The 19,295-nt window shown below is 34.1% G+C and overlaps 1 protein-coding gene across 8 annotated transcripts in view; it reads right to left on the bottom strand.

Moving 5' to 3' along the window:
- MYBL1 (MYB proto-oncogene like 1) overlaps positions 1–19,295 on the bottom strand; it is a 36,966-nt gene that overhangs the window by 17,102 nt on the left and 569 nt on the right. For 4 of the 8 annotated variants that reach the window (XM_077166907.1, XM_077166911.1, XM_077166906.1 and 1 more), the window contains exons 2-7: positions 19,118–19,177; positions 11,492–11,597; positions 11,102–11,173; positions 8,818–8,910; positions 7,569–7,789; positions 568–742 (exon numbers count right to left, since the gene is read on the bottom strand). In XM_077166907.1, coding sequence (XP_077023022.1) covers positions 568–742; positions 7,569–7,789; positions 8,818–8,910; positions 11,102–11,173; positions 11,492–11,597; positions 19,118–19,177 — 727 coding nt within the window. The remainder of the gene's footprint in view (positions 1–567; positions 743–7,568; positions 7,790–8,817; positions 8,911–11,101; positions 11,174–11,491; positions 11,598–19,117; positions 19,178–19,295) is intronic. The other 4 variants (XM_077166909.1, XM_077166913.1, XM_077166912.1 and 1 more) reach the window with 1 other exon arrangement.

Genomic DNA, 19,295 nt, shown 5'->3' on the forward strand with positions numbered 1-19,295 from the left:
TTTAAGGACCTGTCTAAACAAGTAATGATGTTGGTTGATTGGCAGGGGAAAAGCAAAGTTGAATGTCAAAGAATCAACTATTTATCACACTCTCAAAATGATGGCCTGAATGACTTCTGACTATTTCCCCTGTTAAGTCATTTTATACACACCTACCTCTTAGAGATTAGCAATAGGCTATGATAACACAAAATTTTTTAAAATGCAACTACAATGTGGGTATTTAAAACACAGATGACCATTAGCTTTGAATCATAAATGAAGATTCAAAGAATTATAGTACTAGGAGATGAACATGAGTTTCCTAACTAGATTATATTAAAATTACATATAAAAGGAAACATTTTAATGAGTTTGTTCCCAAAATATCTATATTTATAACAAAACAAAGGAAGTTAAATCTCCACTAATAGATTAACTGCTAGGTATGACTTATTTTTTACAGTTTGGAAATTTAAATGTCTTTTTCCCCCTTAATATATATGGTACCTGCCCTATTAAGAAACCAACTTCTCATATATTAACAAAAGGAATTTTTAAAATAATAAAGGTATTAAAAATATGTGCCTGAACAGGTATGTAAAACTGATTCTGGGTTTGCAAATGGTCCATAGTCGCACAAGGTTTGTGTTGAAGTTTAGATGATGGTCGTTCTGATTTTATCCCATCTTGTAAGTAGCCCTCTTGCTCCACTTTTCTTCGCATAGTAGAATTCCAATGATTTTTGATAGAATTATCAGTCCTAAGAAGTAAAATCATATTATAATTTAAAAAGAAAAAGGGGAGTCTACAAGTGTGAACACTGTGTAAACTGTAGAAAGTACTCAAAACAAATTTTTATAACTTGTTAAATTATATACTTTTTAAATTCAAAAGATAAAACATTTAACTCCAAAACTAAAATTTAAAAAATAAAAGTCTAAGTTTGAATTAGTCATTCATTTATTTAATATAAATGCCTATTACATGGCAGGCACTGGAGAAACAGCAGTAAATAAGACAAAAAAAAGTCATGACTCTCATGAAACATACACAGGGGAGAGGAGAAGAATCAGAACACAAATAAATAAATGAGAAAAAATATCAGTGTAATGTAGATAATTAAGGAAATGAGGAGATAAGGAAAGTAGAGGATTAGAGTAATTTTGATTAAGTGGTCAAGTATGGCTTCTCTGAGGTGACAGTGAAAAAAGATCTGAGTAATAAGAACTAGTCATATAAGAGCAGAGAAAAAGAGCATTTCAAATAGAGAGTAATTCAATGACCTTGAAGATAAGACAATTGAAATCATCCACTCTGAGGAGCAGAAAAAGGAAAGAATGAAGAAAAGCGAACAAAGCCTGAGAAAACTATGTGATACCATCAAACATACCAACATATGTACTTTAGGAGTCCAAGTAAAAGAAAGAAAGGGGCCAAGAGAAAACAAAGAAATAATAGTTGAAAATTTCCCAAATGTAATGAGATACATGAATGTATACATCCAAGATGCTCAATAAACACCAAACAGAATAAACCCAAAAAAACTCACACTACCGAATGCCAGAATTAAAGAGAGAATTCTGAGAGCTGCAAGAGAGAAGCAACATATTAAGTACAAGGGAGTCACAAAATGATCAAGTGCCAGGCAGTGCAATGGTGGCTCATTGGCAGAATTCTCGCCTGCCATGCCGAAGACCCGGGATCAATTCCCAGAGCCTGCCCATGCGGAAAAAAAAAAAAAATTAAGTACCATTGGAAACCTTGGAAGTAAGAAGGTTAGTGGGATGACATATTGAAAGTGCTGAAAGCAAAACCTTGCCAGTTGAAAATTCTGTATCTGGCAAAACTGTCTTTCAAAAATGAAGGAGGGGCAGGCCACAGTGGCTCAGCAGGCAGAATTCTCGCCTGCCATGCTGGAGATCCAGGTTCAATTCCGGTGCCTGCTCATGCAAAAAAAAGGACGGAATAAGACATTCCCAGATAGATAAATGCTGAGGGGCTTGATCACTAGACCAGCCCACAAGGGATGCTAAAGGGAGTTCTGCAGGTTGAAAGGAAAGAACACTGGACAATCAACTGAAGCCACAGAAAGAAACAAAGATCTCTGGGAAAGATAACATGGGTAAACATAAGTACCAGTACTTTTGCATTTTTTATTTTTTTATTTGTCCCTCCATTTTTTTACTTCCTACAAGATCTAAAAGCTAAATGCATAAAATAAATCAATATTTTTGGTCTTATAATGTATAAATACATAATTTGTATCAAGAACTCCATAAAGATTGGATTAACTCACCGGCAGAAAACATACCCTTAGTTGATGGTAGACATAATCTGCTACAGCTGCAAGCAACTGACTGATGATTTAATAAGCCAGCCTTCTGGCTTATCAACCAGCTATGAAATATCCTTGCAATAACAATTAGGCCAGTGCTTGCCTGACTGACAACTGGGCACCATCAACTGGCCAAGCTGACACGTGAACCCAACCATCACACCCCCACCCAACTGTTGACACTCAGCATTAGTGTGGTTCCTTTGTTACAACTGATGAAAAGAATATTAAAATATTACTGTTAATTATAAAAAAGAAGAAGTACATAAAGGTGGAAGGGACAGAGGGGTACAGGAACATAATTCATGTAGGCTATTGAAGCTAAATTGGTATCAAAGCAAATGAGACTGTTGTACTTTAGGATGTAAAATGCAAGCCCCATGGTAACCACAAAGAAAATATCAGAGAATATGCAAACCAAAGACAGAAAGAAGAGTACAAGTTACCAGGGGCAGGGACAGGGGCAATAGGGAGAGTTAATGCAAAATAAGTGTAGCATTTAGGTTTGGGGTAAAAATAAATTTCTAGTAATGAAGGATAGTGGTGGTAGAACAGCACTGTGACCGTGATTAATTGCACTGAATGATATGCTTGGGAGGTGATGAGATGAGAAGACTCATGTTGTATATATGTTTCCACAATTTTAAAAAAAGAAAGAGAAACTAAAGAGATAAAATTAAACACAATAAATGATACTGGATGAGATCTAAAAATGGAGAGAACAGGCTCAAAAAGACATTGGGACATAAGAAAACTGGAATATAGAATGTAAGTTTTATATCAATGTTACATTTCTTAAATTTGTTAGCTGCACTTAAGGTATGACTATTCTTATCCATGGAAATATACATGGAAATATCATTATTATTGCAACCTGCTCTCAAATTTTCAGAAGATAGATAAATAGAAAGTAAAGGGAAGGGGAAAAGGAAAGAAAGAAAGGGCAAAGGTGGCAAAATTTTAAAATTGGTGGATATATGTATTTGGGAAGTTGGGCTATGTTGGAATTCTCTATATGGGGTTTGTATTATCTTTGCAACTGTCCTGTAAATTTGAAATTATTTCAAATAAAAAGTTAAAAGAGATGCATAAAAAGTTGAATGAAATTATCTAAAATTGAGAGTGCTGATAGACTTGACTTTGGACATTAAACATGATGCCCAATGAATGGAGGTGGCTGAAGCACGCACTATGAGGAGATGAGCGAACGATGGTGTATCATATTAGAACATATGATTGAATATTGTGCTGCTACAAAAAGGAACTAAGTTATGATGCATGCGACATTGTGAATGAACCTGTGGGACATTTAGTGAGGCAAAATAAGCCAGAAACAAAAGAGCAATTATTGTATGTTTTCATTTAGAAAATGCTTATAAGAAAACAGGGGTGTAGATTAGAAACGGTTATAGCAGTCATGCTTAGTCCGGAGCGGTAATTGTTATTTCTGGACTTTGTAACGCTGTTTTCTATATGTATAACCTGGGATTTACAAGTAAGAACGAAGCTGATCAAGTTGGGATTAAAGTAATTCAGGTTAAGGTAAGGAAGATATTGTTTATATTTTAGAACCTCATCTACTCTTTGAGACCAAAGGAAGAAAGGTTTACCTTGTCCCGAACCTAAATTTTCTGTAGCACATAATCTAATTCCACCTGTCAGGATAGATCATTTAACCAATTCAAACACAGGGAGCCCAGAATAAGAATGAAGGCCTTTAATCCTGTATAGCTTCATGTAATGCCTGGATACATCCCAGAGTATATTAAGCAGATAACAAAAAAATATTGGCAAAGTCCCTTGAGGGATGGGAGAAAAAATATTGAACTATTAAACTTTACCACTGGGAAAACTCTGGATACTGTGTCAAACTTTAGGGACACCCAAATCAATAGACCAAGCCCTTGATCTTGAGGCTTGCTCTTGTGAAGCTTATGTATGTAGCAGAGAAGCTTAGCCTACCTATAAGTATGCCTAAGAGTCACCTATGGAGGACCTCCTTTGTTGCTCAGATGTGCCTCTCTCTCTAAGCCCAATTCTGCAAGTGAAATCATTGCTTTCCTCCTGATGTGGGACATGACATCCAGGGATGAAAGTCTCCCTGGCAGCATGGGAGATGACTCCTAGAGATGAGCCTGGCCCTAGCATTATAGGATCAACAATGCCATCCTGATCAAAAGGGGAAAAAAAGTGTAACAAATAAGGTATCAGTGGCTGAGAGAGTTCAAACAGAGGCAAGAGCCTATTCTGGAGATCACTCTTACTCAAGGTTCAGTTAGACATTGTTACCTATGATAGCTTGCCAAACCCCAACCAAAACCATTCCGGCCAATCCTAAAGAATATGTGAGGGCATTACATAAGATTCTACAAAAGTTCCATGCACTAAGATAACTTTCCAGAAACCTACAACCTCCAGATGGGTCCCTGGACCAGATAAGTCCTGAAATGTAGAGAGACTAGCTTCTCCAGAACATCAGCTAGTTCGATCCCCCTATCTCATATTATTGACAGCCCCTTCCAACATGAAAAAGTTAGAATGGGCATAGGCCAAATACCCCTAAAGAGTGGGAGAAAGATCAAAGGTGGTGGTGGAGTTAGACAGAGAGGGCAGGGTTTAACAAATTATTATAATTGCTGAGTCATATTGATATTTCTTTTAGTCTCCAGTACCTTAGAGCAACTAGAAGTAAATCCTAAAATTGTGGAATTGTAACCCACACCAAACTCTGAAATCTGTTTTACAACTAATTGTTGTGATATACTTTGAAATGTACTGCTTTTGTGTATATATATTAGTTTTACCATAGAAAGAGAGAAGGAGGTGTATAACAGAGAAGATAGGATTTAACAAATGAGTATGACTGCTGAATCATTGTATTGATATTTCTTTTGGTCTCCAATGTCTTGAAGCAGGCTAGAAGAAAACTGTAACCCATACTAAATTTTAAAATCTTTTCTGTAACTACTTGTTAAAATGTATTTGGAATGTATTACTAATGTATAAAATGTATTATTGCATTGTATATGTTATTTTTCACAATAAAAAAGTTAAAAAAAAAAAAAAGTATTGGCAAAGTCCCTTGAGGGATGGGAAAAAAATATGAAACAACTAAACTTTACCACTGTGGAAACCCCTATACTACGTCAAACATTTAGGACACCCAAATCAATAGGCCTAGCCCCTAATCTTGAGGCTTACTCTTGTGAAGCTTATGTATATAGCAGAGAAGTTTAGCCTACCTACAGGTACACCTAAGAGTTACTTCTGGATGACTTATTTTGTTGCTTAGATGTGGCTTCTCTCTCTCTAAACTCAATTCTACAAGTGAAAGCATTGCCCTCCCCACAAAATAGGACATGACATCCAGGGAAGAAAGTCCCTGGTGGCATGGGAGATGACTCCCAGGGATGAGCCTGGCCCTAGCACGTCGGATCAACAATGCCATCCTGATTGAAAGGGGGAAAAGAAATGTAACAAATAAGGTATCAGTGGCTGAGAGAGTTCAAATAGAGGTAAGAAGCTATTCTGGAGGTCACTCTTAGGCAAGCTTCAGTTAGACATTGCTATGTATCATACCAACCAAAACCATTCCTGCCAATCCTAAAGAACTCCTAGGGCATTATACAAGATTCTACAAAGGTTACATGCATTAGGGTAACCTTCCAGAAATCTACAACCTCTAGATGGGTTCCTGGACCAGATAAGTCCCAAAATGCAGAGGGGCCAGCCTCTCCAGAACATCAACTAGTTCTATCCCCCATTCCATATTATCACCAGCCCCTACCAGCATGAAAAAATTAGAATGGGCATAGCCCAAATACCCCTCAAGAGTAGAAAAATAAAAGGTGATGATAGAGTTATACAGAACAGGTAAGGATTAGCAAATGAGTATGACTGCTGAATCATTATATTGATATTTCTTTTAGTTTCCAGTATCTTAGAGCAGCTAGAAGTAAAAACCGAAAATTGTGGAATTGTAACCCATACCAAACTCTGAAATATGCTTTACAACTAACTGTTGCAATGTACTTTGATTTATTGGGTGTTTTTTTTTTTTTTGTTATTTTTCACAAAAAAGAAAAAAAATTCTTCTAGCTTCCAGTGTTTCAGAGCAGCTAGAGGGAAAAATCTGAAATGGTGGAAGGTAACCCATAACAAACTCTGAAATCTGTTCTATAACTACTTGTTGAAGTGTACTTTGAAAATCATTGTTTTTCTTTCTTTTCTTTGAATTCAAGTTATATTTAACAATAAAAAATATTTTAAAAAAGCATAACAGTTGAAAACATCCAAAGTTTCCAGACCAGGTTCAGTAACTTGGATAAAAAACTTAACACTATGCCTAATTTCCTTTTCTGTAAAACAAAGATAGCAATGTTTGTTCTGCCCATTTCACAAGTATATTAAGATTAATTAAGAGTATATTGAAAAGATGGTGCATGGCTAGTTCAATGGCAGAATGCTTTATCTGCCATGTGGGAGACCTGGGTTGAATTCCCAGCCCACGCACCACCTCCCCAACCCCCCGAAAAAAAAAAAAAAAAGAGTATACTGAACAGCACTTTATAAACCATGAAGTACTATACATACAGAGATTAAAGTAATGATTAAAACCGATATGTATCTTCTGCTTGAGGTATGCATTTTCCTGAAGTTATTGGTCTACTGTACTAAAGACTACTAGATAAAATGTGAACAACAGCAAAGTAAAGTATACTTAGCACATAACTGCCACTGAGGGAAATTCTATTTCTTAGCCACATGGTTACACTACTTTCATGGTTTGAATCATATCACAATTAAGAACTGAATTTTCCCTAATGTACCTTCACAGCAGTTTAATCCAATCAGTATGTTTGTTATTCTCCACTCCTATACACATTGGAATCCATATGAAAGAATTCTCTTAGATTTAATTTCCAACCCAAATGAATTTGTATAAACAGGATCTACCCGATTGACACTAATATGTAGACGTGATTTTCAGTGTATTAAATGTTCTTATTTTCTAAAGGTCTTTTGTTTATTGTACGAATTGTTGCTATAAACTGTTTCATTAAAAATGCAATTACATTCCTTAGCACAGAATTTATTACAAATAGTTCCAAATGGTTGCTTGTCTTACACAGACTAAATTTTAATTCTGAATAAAATGAAAGTCATGGGTAGCCGCAAATATATTTAACAGAAAGGTAATAAAGATCATGTTTAAGTACAGAAAAAAATGTATATACATTTATATAAGCACCTTCCAGGAAGTAGTTTGGCAATTTCTGCCCAACGATTTCCCAACCGCTTATGTGCCTCATAGATTATCCTGTCCTCCTCTTCTGTCCAGGAAGATTTCTTTACCTCAGGATTCAGATGGTTATGCCATCTTTCTCTACACTGCTTGCCTATTCTTCCTTTTAAATGTTTTGCAATTAGAGACCATCTTTTTGGCCCATATTTCTGAACTAATTCAATAACCTAAAAAACAGAAAAACAAAGTTTAAAAAAGAATTCTCTTCATAGATTACCATTTTAAGCATGTCCATTAAATCCAAACTGTAACTACAACTAATAAAAAAAGTTTTACTAATAAATATTCCTTCCACATTTGCTGAATTCAAATATTCATTCTGAATTTTTCTCAAATACAATTAAAGTAACTTTTAAGTTAAATTGCTTTCATACAAAACTAATTTGAAATAATAAAAGAGTTGAGATGTCCGCACTTTTTACTCTTACAAGTAAAAACAAAAAAACAAGCCTCAGCTGAAAGCCAATTAAATAATCTTGGAACAGGAAGGATCTACAGAGAATTATTGGCTTTCATTTCTTCCTTTCTCAAGCTAAAAGGATACAGATTGCCTATCTTAAAATTTATCATTGGTCATCAAGTAAATCAGAACCATACTGAAGCTTTTTTTTCTTTGAGTATCAGTAAAGATGCTCTAGTTTCTAACTACATTATAGCTTTTATACAATAAAAGGCATGAACTAAAGGGCAATTCCTAGTGGAGAGCATAAATTCTCTCATTCTCAGACATTTACGACAGAAAGAATTGCCTCTGTTTTCAAACCCTTAGAAACATGATTGTCTGATATCTATCATATTTGGGGGCCCATTATTGGTCAAGAAGGAAAGTTAAGAATGACTTCCTTATACAAGTTATCAGTTGTAAAAGTAAAATTAAAATGTTAATTCAATTTTTTACAGGAAAATGTATCAAAAATGTTTCTAACCTAAGCTTTAGGCAAAGGTGAGTGAGCTGATAGCAAGTATTTTTCCTTCTGCAAACCAGACTCTTAGAAAGAATGGGCTATATACATTTTACTTTGTTTTCAATTCAGAAAAAAATATTCAAGACCCCCAACATTTGATTCTTATGCAAGTAGCCACCAGACAACAAAATCAAAATGCTTTAAACATATACCTTATGTGTTAAAACATTAATAAGGAAAAAAAAGCTAGTCTACCTACACAATGAAAATAAAGAAAATGAACATGTTACCCTCTGATCTTCTTCTTTAGTCCAGGGACCCTTTATCAACTCTGGATTTAAAACTTTCTGCCATCGATGCTGGCACTGAAAATCAGAACGATTCTGAAAGAATTTTGATGATTTAGTTACTAAACAACTGCCTTCCAGAAATCAAATCAACTTAAACTTAACTCTTACAGCCTTAAGTATCACATCTTCAAGAACAGAATATTACTATAATCATTCAATTAAACATTCATTTATTTTACATGCCTGGGTCCCAATCTTTTTTTTTTTTTTTTTTTTTTTTTTTTTGAGAGGGAGGAAGGGAAGGAAAGACAGAGAGAAGGAAGGAAGGATAGAAGGAAGGAAAGGAAACATCTTTAAACATTTTCTTGTTTTATTGTATTTTGTTTGTTTGTTTGTTTTTTTTTTTACATGGGCTGGGGCCGGGAATCGAACCGAGGTCCTCCGGCATGGCAGGCAAGCACTTTGCCCGCTGAGCCACCGCGGCCCGCCCCCAATCTTTTTTTTTAAGTTGAAGTCATCACCAGTGCTTCAACTACAAATAAAAACAATATATATTTGAAATATAAGAATGTATCTCTACACTATACCTTTCAACACAGCAAGCAGCAAAGCAATTACACAAACACTGCCATAAAGGAATGAATCTAGGATTGAGGAATAAAAGGCAGTAGAAAGAAAACTATAAAAAGCAGATATAAAACTTAAAAGCAGAACCCAAACAGCACAGTATGGATTTATATAGTAGAGCAGTACATAACTCTATATAATTAAAAAGCCCCAAAAGGCACTACTAGACTATCGCATAGTATTAAATGGATGTTTATAAATGATGACCACCCCCGACTTATCAAGAAAATATTAAACGTACCTATATATAAGATGTACAATATACTTCAATTAAATTGGTTAAGTGCTGAAGCCAAAAGGAAAATGAACTTGCCAGGATAAGAAAACCTGATGCGGAAATATCTCAACCCCCCAAAATGATTAATACATGAAACCTTATTATAGTCAATTGTTGACCAATCTCCTTTATATCAGGAGGATAATAATAATTAATACCTAACAATTCTTCAGTGATTCACAGTTTATAAAGATACTAGTTCATACACAGGACCACAGATTATCTGGTACATAAAGGGAAAGATGGAAATACTTTTGTCTACCAATGACTCTGTCTTTATACTTAATGGACTTCAAATTATTTATATATAAATTCAGCTTCTTCATTTATGGCTTCTGTACATCAATGCTGATCCATTCTCTAAGGCTATCACTTTCTTCAGAATACTTAGTTTGTTCCTGTATGTCCTTCTCTGTTCTCTTCATTTGCTATTATAACATTGAAGATAAGATGAAAAAACTAATTATTTCTAATAATTATTTAGCTTCTGTTTATCGAACACCTGCTAATTGTTAGGAACTGGGTCAAACATCTATATGTTATTTCTATTCCTCACAACAATACTAAAAAATAAGTACTATTATCTACATATTATAAAGAAGCTGAGGGTCAAAAAGAATAAGTAATTATTCTAAGACCAAATGGCTGACATTTGAACATCATCCAGAATGACGACAAAACCTATAACCTCCTTTCTTTATTTGGTCTCAATTTTCAGATTATACAGAGAGGCATTATGACGATCTGGAAAGAATGTAGGTGACCTGGTTTCTGAAACAGAAAGTAGTCAACAGCAAAATTCAAATATGAATATTTTGCCTAACTACCAATAGTAGGAACAAATAAGAGTATGAAAATACTTCATAAATTATAATATGACATACAAATGAATAGTATATGAATAGCTGTATGGTAAACAGTAAGCATAATTTAAAGTAAATGTTAACATTTTAAAATGTTAGCCTTAGATGGCAAATTTTTCAACAGAGCTTTTTCTGATTTGGCAGTTATTGGCTACCTTCCAAAATGATTCAATATATTCACATCTCAGAATGTCTAAATATTTATCAGCAAATATTTTAAAGCCCAACTTTATAAAGACATTAGTTTATACACAGGACTACAGATAATCTAGCCCTTAATATCATTTTTGCCTTAGAGTAGTAATCTTTTATAAGGCCCCTGAATAAACACATTATGAGAAAATAAGACTTTCTAAGCTATTAGCAACTACAAGTGAACCAGAACAATAAAGATGCTTTTAGGAAGGAAATCTCAATCAATCTAACATACATAGACACATGCATTTTTGAAAACAGCAAATTTAGTCCAATGGCCTAACTCAACCACATTAGAAATATAAGATCATGTTTTACTTACTTGAAGATGACTAGCAATTAGAGTCCAATCATCAGTTCCATGTTGTTCAACCAACTTTTTTAATTTATCATCCTATTAAAACAGGTATGAAACTTAGAAAGTTTCTAGCACCCCATTCTTATACTCCCCAAATAAATATATATCTCCAATTCTCTCATGTCATATTCTGTCATTTTTAGAAGGACTGAGGCCACTGTAAAACAAATTCCCCCATTTACTATACTGCCAATCCTAACATTAACTGTTATTCATATCTCTGGTTGAAGTAAAAGAATGTGCGAGTTGATTGGTGGGTAAATTTTTTGACGTTTATTTTTAAGTATCTTATTGATAATGCTATCAAACAAATAAATATAAGTATGAAATTAGTAAGCCTTGTTAGAAAATGACCTCATCTCTTGTCCATTTTACTCTGTTCCAGAGTTTCTTCAATCCTTTTTGTTGTGGTACTTCATAATCATGATCAGCATACTGAACGTCATCATCCTCATCCTCACTGTAAAAAGCACAATCCATTAAATCAATACATATTTTTAAATTTGTGAATTCAATCACTGAACCTGTGTTTACAGGAATGACTGTAGAAACCATTCAAACTAAAAGGCTTATAGCCGGTGATATCATTCAAAATATAAAAAAAAACAGAGTCATACATGGGTAGGAGCTAAAATTCTTACTAACATTAGAGAGATGAGGCTGCATATACCACCAGGAGCCAAATCTTAACCATGTTTGCCATGCTAAGGAGTTTCACCTTTATTCTAAAGTTACAGAGTTTAAAGACTTTAAGTTAAGGGAGCAAAAGACAAACTCTTAATGGTGCTTTAGAAAACTCACAGACAGGAATGTGGCAAATTGGAGGGAGGAAGACCAATTACAAATTTTTAACAATAATTTGATTAAGAAATTATTAAGACTTGACAAATGGTAATGGCAAAATACAAACCATACCAGTTAAAAGAACATTGAAAGAAATGACCCATGAACAATTTTAACAAAAGTTAAAATGTATAAAAATATATATTTTTTAGTATACAAGTCAAGATATAGTAAATAATAAAACATTACTCTGAGACACAAAGAACTTGAACAAACGGAAGAATATCCAGACCACATTCTTAGAAACGAAAACAATCTTCTTGAGATGCCCATTCTCTCTTAATTAATTCATAAATTAAATTAAATAAATACCATTAGCTTTTGGGAAGGAATTAACAAGCTGATTAATATGAAAAATAAATAAGTAATAATAGCCAGAAAAGTTCTTTAAGAAATAATAATGGGGATATAAGTATCATCCAATATTAAAATATACTGCAAACAACAATAAATAAAACAGAATGGCACTGGCATGAGAGGAGACACACAAATCAATGGAACAGAATAGAGCATTCAGAAAAAAGCAAACCCATAAGGGAATGTGGTTAATTATAACACTAGCATTTCAAGTCATTGGGGGGTAAATACAGATTTTTCTATAAATAGTGTTAAGACACTGGGCAACCATTCAGAAAATTAAAGTTGGCGCCCTACTTTGCAACAAAATAAATTTAGACAGAGCAAATATTTACATTAAAAAAAAATCAAACTGCCCAGTACTATAAGAAATTAGGGATGCCTTTTTTATAACCTATGTGGGAAAGATCTAAATGTGATAAAAATCCAGAAATGAGGGAAAAAAAAGAATGACTATGGTAATGGTAGTAGAAATGGAAATAAGTACGAGATCCAGGGTGAGAGATATTTAAAAGGTAGAAACAAAAGGATTTTGTAACTGATGGATACAAGGGACGAGGGAGAAGGAGGAAACAAGGATGATTCCAAATTTTCTGGCTTTGGGAGCATAGGTAGAAGTACTTACTGCAATAAGAAATAGAAGGAAAGATGGCTTTGTGAGGGAAAAGGGAATGAGAGGGAAGAGTAAGCACAGTTTTCAACTACTAATTTCAAGGTAGTTGGGAAATAAACAGGTAATAAGTCTAGAACAGCACTATCCAACAGAAATATGTTACATATGTAACTTTGAATCTTCTAGAAGCCACATTTAAAAACTAAAAAGAAACAAGTGAAATTAATTTTAATAATCCTTATTAGGCCAAACATATCCAGAATAGTATCACTACAACATGTATTCAAAATACAAAATTATAAAAGAAATATTTTACATTTTTTCTTACTAAAGTCTTCAAAATTGGTGTATATTTTACAGTCAACAGCACATCACAATTGAGAACTAGTTACATTTAAGTGCTTGATAAGTACACGTGGCCAGTGGCTATCCTATTAGACAAAGCAGAACTAGAAGGCAATGGGTCTTCTGGTCAGGTAATCTGGTCAGATTAAGAGATCTGGGGTGAAGACATAGTTCAGCAATCACTGGCATCCAGAGAATAATTGAGACCACAAGAATAGATGAGATGACTCAAGAAAAATGAATGAAGTGAGAAGGGGACAAAGTCAGACCTGAACTTTGATAGGGATGAAGAAAGAAAAAGCAGTTTTAGAGCATGAAGCCCTAAAAGGCAGGAGAGTTCTTCATAATAAGCTGAATTAGATAATTTCATAACAATAAATATACCTGGCCTATTTTCATATATGCTTGATTTTAACTATGCTGAAAATAAAAACAGATTTAATTAAAGAAAATACCTGTTACTTTTAGCCATTCCCAGCTATCAGAAATACCCATCTGATTAGCCAAGATTAAATTGTTAAATTAGAGATGCTAATTTAAAGTCTAAAATTTCTAAAACGTTAACTAAACCAGATAAAGCACTATATTGTAGCTTTATGTCCAATTTGTACATATTCATTGCATCTACCCCTCCTTCTTCTTAAGGCTTGTGACATGGCTAACCTTCCCAACCAAAAGTAATCCTATGTGTGCAGAGACCATGTCGATCATGTTCACCTATCAGGACCAAGCACAGCACCTGCCACTCAAATATGTGTTGAATTATTGAATGGCCTTCCTCACCTTTTCACCTCTCCCAATGCTCTAAACACCAAAATTACCTAACTACCTTCCAAATCAATCAGAACTTCCATCTTCTTCAATACTCGATACATCTACTTTCAAGTAGATAAGAAAAAGAAAACATTTTTCTAACAAATGAAAATACCTCTAGGAGGTCAAAGACATTCCCATTTATTAAAAAGGACTTTCAAAATCCAAATGCATCTCTGAGTGGTAAAATCTTAAGAAGCAGAACCTGCTGAAACACAGAAAGAAAGAAAGCTCAGTACAGAAGGGGTTATTTGAGGGTGCCTATTACAAAGGCAACCTTTTTTAGAAATGCCCGGAACAATATTACCCTTTCCTGCCATTTGAAACAGCCCAGTCATGCTTTTCTTTTTCCTACCGTCTTCCCTCCCTTCACACTCCAACATCTTCTGCAATAGCATATTGGAGGCTGTTTTAAAAGAAGTTTATTTTAAAATGAAAACAATTTTTAACTTGGGGGTGTTCCTGTACAAAATATTGAATACTCATAAAAATATCTGTATTACATTGAATCTGTATGAAATCCACCTTAAAGTTTTTATTAAAATCTTAACCTGTCTTAGTTCAATATAAGAATGCTGGTTTAAGAGATGAATCCCAAAATGCTAATTTTGGTAAAAAAAAGATTAGATTCCAAGGAGCACTTTTCTCGAAAATGTGCTCATTTTAACTTTAACATTCTGCCTTGTTTTTAAACTGCACTTGATTTGTGAGAAATTCCTACTTCTAAGTGAGGTTTCATTCTCTATTTTGCATTCAGCATGGTCATCAGTTTCAGACACAGAGTTTTACAGCCCATTCAATATTCAGGAAGCTGGGTTTTGAGTGGGCGAGTATGAGGGAACACTAAATTAGAAGAATTCTTAGAATGACCTCTCTACCACTGGGACTTCCCTAGAGTCTACCTACTTCTTAATTTTGGCATCAAGATTTTTTCCTTTATGTTTAAGAGACTGTTGCGAGGATGATGAAACTTTTAAATAAGTATGACAGAAAATGAGAGTAGAAACCCATCAATATCATTGGCTATAAGAGAAGGACAACTGAGAACGCCTATAATTTGACAAGAACAACAAATAAAAGGATATAACCCCAAAGGAACTTCACCAAAATTCCACTTTCACCATTTCCTGCTTTTTACACCATCTTTTAGCATTTCTATATTGTAGCCATCACCCTGGTAATATGTAGTAAATCAATAAAATCAGCCTCCTAACATGAAATTAAATAAATAAATAAATTTTTTAGCCTATAGGCAGCAAAAAAGGTGAAATCATTTATTTTATTGCAAAGCAAAAATAGAAGAAAAATTTGGTCTCTGAATTTCCAGTGTAGGACTTGGTTTCCAACATCGTTCTGCTAGTTTTCTTTTTGAAGGCAAAGAAAATGTGTATTATATAACCATCTAATACATAGCCAAAATACTAGCCTCAAGTGAAAAGAACTTTCTGGATTATGAGTGAACAAAAGTGATTAGGGTGACTATTAAACATTAAACTGAAACAAACAACATAACAAAACAAAAATATATATACCATGACTCAGTAGGCCAGGAAATGGTTACGAGTATCTTTACACTGGGGATAAGCTTTTAGAATGTGGTAGTCATGACTTTGCCTGTGAAATAATGTGCAAACCATCCATACTTGATACTATTAAGAGAAAACATTTGGGAGAAGTTTAATTTTAAAGAACACCAATTATACCACCTGAAACGAGTAAAGTGAAGTTGCTAAAGGAAGAACTTGAGAATTTTTAAAATTTGTTTTTATTTCAAAAGGAACTACTGGTTCGAAATTAGATAAATATCAGCAATTCTATAAAATTGGCTTTAATAAAATCACTTCAACCTGATCATATCTTCAACCACAAACTACCTCAAGTCTGCAATCTTAATCAGAATAAAAATATATACCTTTATTATACTATATTGAAGAGAGGTTAACTGTGCATTTAATTTTTTAAGTTCATTCTCTTCAAGTATGAAGTTACCAGTTTGATATAATAAAGTGAAATCAGGCCACCCAGTGGTTAATACGATGTACTGCATATGTCAGTATTTTACATCCAAATCTGGGCTGTGCAAACCAGCAACATTATAGCAAAGAAAATTTGACTTCACACAATCCTTGACCATCACTAACAGCAATACCGAAGTAATATCGAAGGAAGTTCTACTTAGCTACCTACAAACAAAAACAATGCAAGAATATTTCTACTTAATTCCATTTGCGTGTGTATATTTTTAAATGAATAAAGATAATTACAAAAGGTCTTCAAATAGAATATACATTAAAGCTAGAAGTTACTTTACTGATCATATATCATAAAGTCCTTATACGAACAATGAAAGACTGGGGTACAGAGTTTAACTGCTTTCCCCAAATAAAACTACTTATTAATGACAAAGCTGATTAAAAAATCAGTTATCTTATTTTAGTGTTCTATAGCCCATAACATATTTTGCTGGAAAAAAACTTATTGAAATTGCTTCCTAAACACACTCACACACCTCACTGAAAAACATCCTGCTTTTATATTTTCAGTTTAATAAAGTCATAGGTCATCGCAAATGTAAATACCCCAATCTTTACTAGTAAATAGGCTTTCTAGCTTCTAAATGAGATTTTTTAAGTTTATTTTTAAGGATGAACTAACTTTAAAAAATTAAAACTAATTATTTATACATAAATATTCTTAAAATCACATGTTAATAACAGACATACCAAGATGCCTTTAAATACTGTCATGAAAACCCCAAGTGAAATCTAAAACTAATTAAAGTCACAACATTAAAATGAGCCTTTTTCCATTATGTAAATCTAGATCAGTGACACCACAACTATCTCAAACACAGATTAAGAGTCCTTATCTTTCACTTGTTTCACACTTGAGATAACACCAGTTTTTTACTCTTACATGTTTCTTTCAAATCACACTGAAAAACTTTATTACAGGAGTTATACCCATAGCCTCATGCAAAACTCCTACAAAGCAAAGTATATATATTTTTTTACTCAAATACTTAAAACGGCTGTATACCTGAGCGTTCAAAGTACAAACCAAAGTGACTAAATTATTTCCTCTTTCTTTCAACTATAAATTTGGTTCTTTTTTTTTATTATTAAAATATTTAGCCAAAAGGGAAGAGATTAGACTTTGCATACCATCTCCTAAGGTAAATAAGTCATTTACACATATAAGAAATATAAATTTTAGAGCATGAAACACAGTCAAGTATGAAGACCCAAAGAAATATACCATTCTGAGATGATAATTTCTCACCACATCCTCAATCTGTATATTCCATAAGGGAGTTACTATAGACTAGGACTCTTCAAATCATTCTATAATATATATTTTAATTAATTTGGACAGCTGACAAGGAATTAATGTCAAAAGTGCAATTAATGCTTATATCCCAAATTTCAAAGTATTGTCAATATGAGCAAAACAAATTACATAGGCAAACTAAAGTTACCATTAAATCATTACTTCTTTCTCAGTATTAATTGGAAAACATAAATAATTACAGAAACAAAACCAGTTGGGGACGGGGCTTCTGATATTCAAATATCTGTGTCTAACCATAACTTTAACCAAATGCTGAAATTACAGCATTAGCCAAGAAACTGCTTCAAGTAAGATTAACATCAATAGTGATAAGTAAAAAGTCCCACAGACTAAAGAAAAATAAACTTCTGTGTTGACATAGCCACCTGTCACCTTGTTTAATGAAATCTTTTTATCTTAAAAATTTGTATACTTAAAAAACTCGAAGGAAAGGCCTAAACCAGTATTTTAGTGATGATAATATAGTTTCTAATAGCTATATTTTCTGAAGATCAAGAGGTTAATTGGGTCCTTGAAGTTCTAAACAGTGATTCTAAACCTGAGGCGATTTTTGTTCCCTAAAGAAACATTTGGCAATGTCTGGATTAGTGTTTTGTCAGGACTGTGGGTGGGGGTGTTACTGGCATCCACTGGCTAGAGGCCAGGGATGCTGCTAAACATCCTACAATGAGCAGGAAGCTCCCCATTACAAAGAATTATTCAATGCATAACATCAATAAGGCAGGCTGAGGTTGGAAATCCTTTTCTGGACGTGTGTGTGTGTGTGTGTGTGTGTGTAAATCTATACCACCTCAACTGTTTGTCCTATACTGTAGTAACTACATAATGATATGCAAACAGGGCCTTATTTATAAGCTCATTTCTATAGAAACATCTCACACATAAAAGGTGTTTAATAAATGAACAAAGCAAAGAATATCATCTGGAGTTATTGCTAATTTTGAGTTTTTAATGGAATCTACAATGAATGAATCCAAGTATTAAATTTCAACTAAGTTAATACATCCATGGTTAAAACTTTTAAGCTGTGGATCTAGATAAATACAAGTCGTTGGAAATTCTGAAAATTATGCCAAACATCTTTTCAGGTTTAATTTATAATAATGAACCTTTTAATGCATCCTCGTTGTTAGTCATATAAGTGACTGAACCGCACAAATTAGGAGTAGCTACTACAGCGATAAATAAAAATCAGACGCGCAAATTCATTCTGGCACATACCCAATGAAAAAAAATGTACCCGATCTCTCTGTAGTACTTAGATACAAAGCCAAACATGGAGACTCAAAATATTAATGAATCAAACACATTGTTTTCTTTTAAGCTCATGCTACTGAGAGCAACAGTGTGTCATCTTCCATGCAGAAAATGTTAAAACTATATACACAAAGCTGAGAACAGGAGTGTGAGAGTCACAGAAAAGATATATATTTTTTAATGTTTTTCTCTCCTCAGCTATTCCTCTGAGGAGTTTCCATACCTTTCAAGGTAGCAAATTTGGGAGTGGGCCCTTCTCCTGGCGCCCAGGTTTATCGTTCCTATTTAACGGGTACAGTAATTCTGAAGAGAGTCCCTCTAAACACCATTTTTAAGTCCACCAGGCAAGACACCACCACTCTGATCTGCGTAGCGCATTCCCTGAAAGCACACAGACTTACCTGGCAAAAAACCTCCAGCGACCCAAGATGCGGCTGAAAGGCCCGGGGTCTGGACGTGCGCTGTGGGGAGAATCAACTCAAAAGGCGCACCCGGGGCATGTGCTACTTTCTGCGTCTCTAACACAGCGGTCCCCTACTCTCCACACGCTCCGGCCAGCGATGCCGAGGCGGCTGTGGG

The sequence above is a fragment of the Tamandua tetradactyla genome, chromosome 6 (genome assembly GCF_023851605.1).
Source record: "Tamandua tetradactyla isolate mTamTet1 chromosome 6, mTamTet1.pri, whole genome shotgun sequence".
Lineage (NCBI taxonomy): Eukaryota > Metazoa > Chordata > Mammalia > Pilosa > Myrmecophagidae > Tamandua > Tamandua tetradactyla.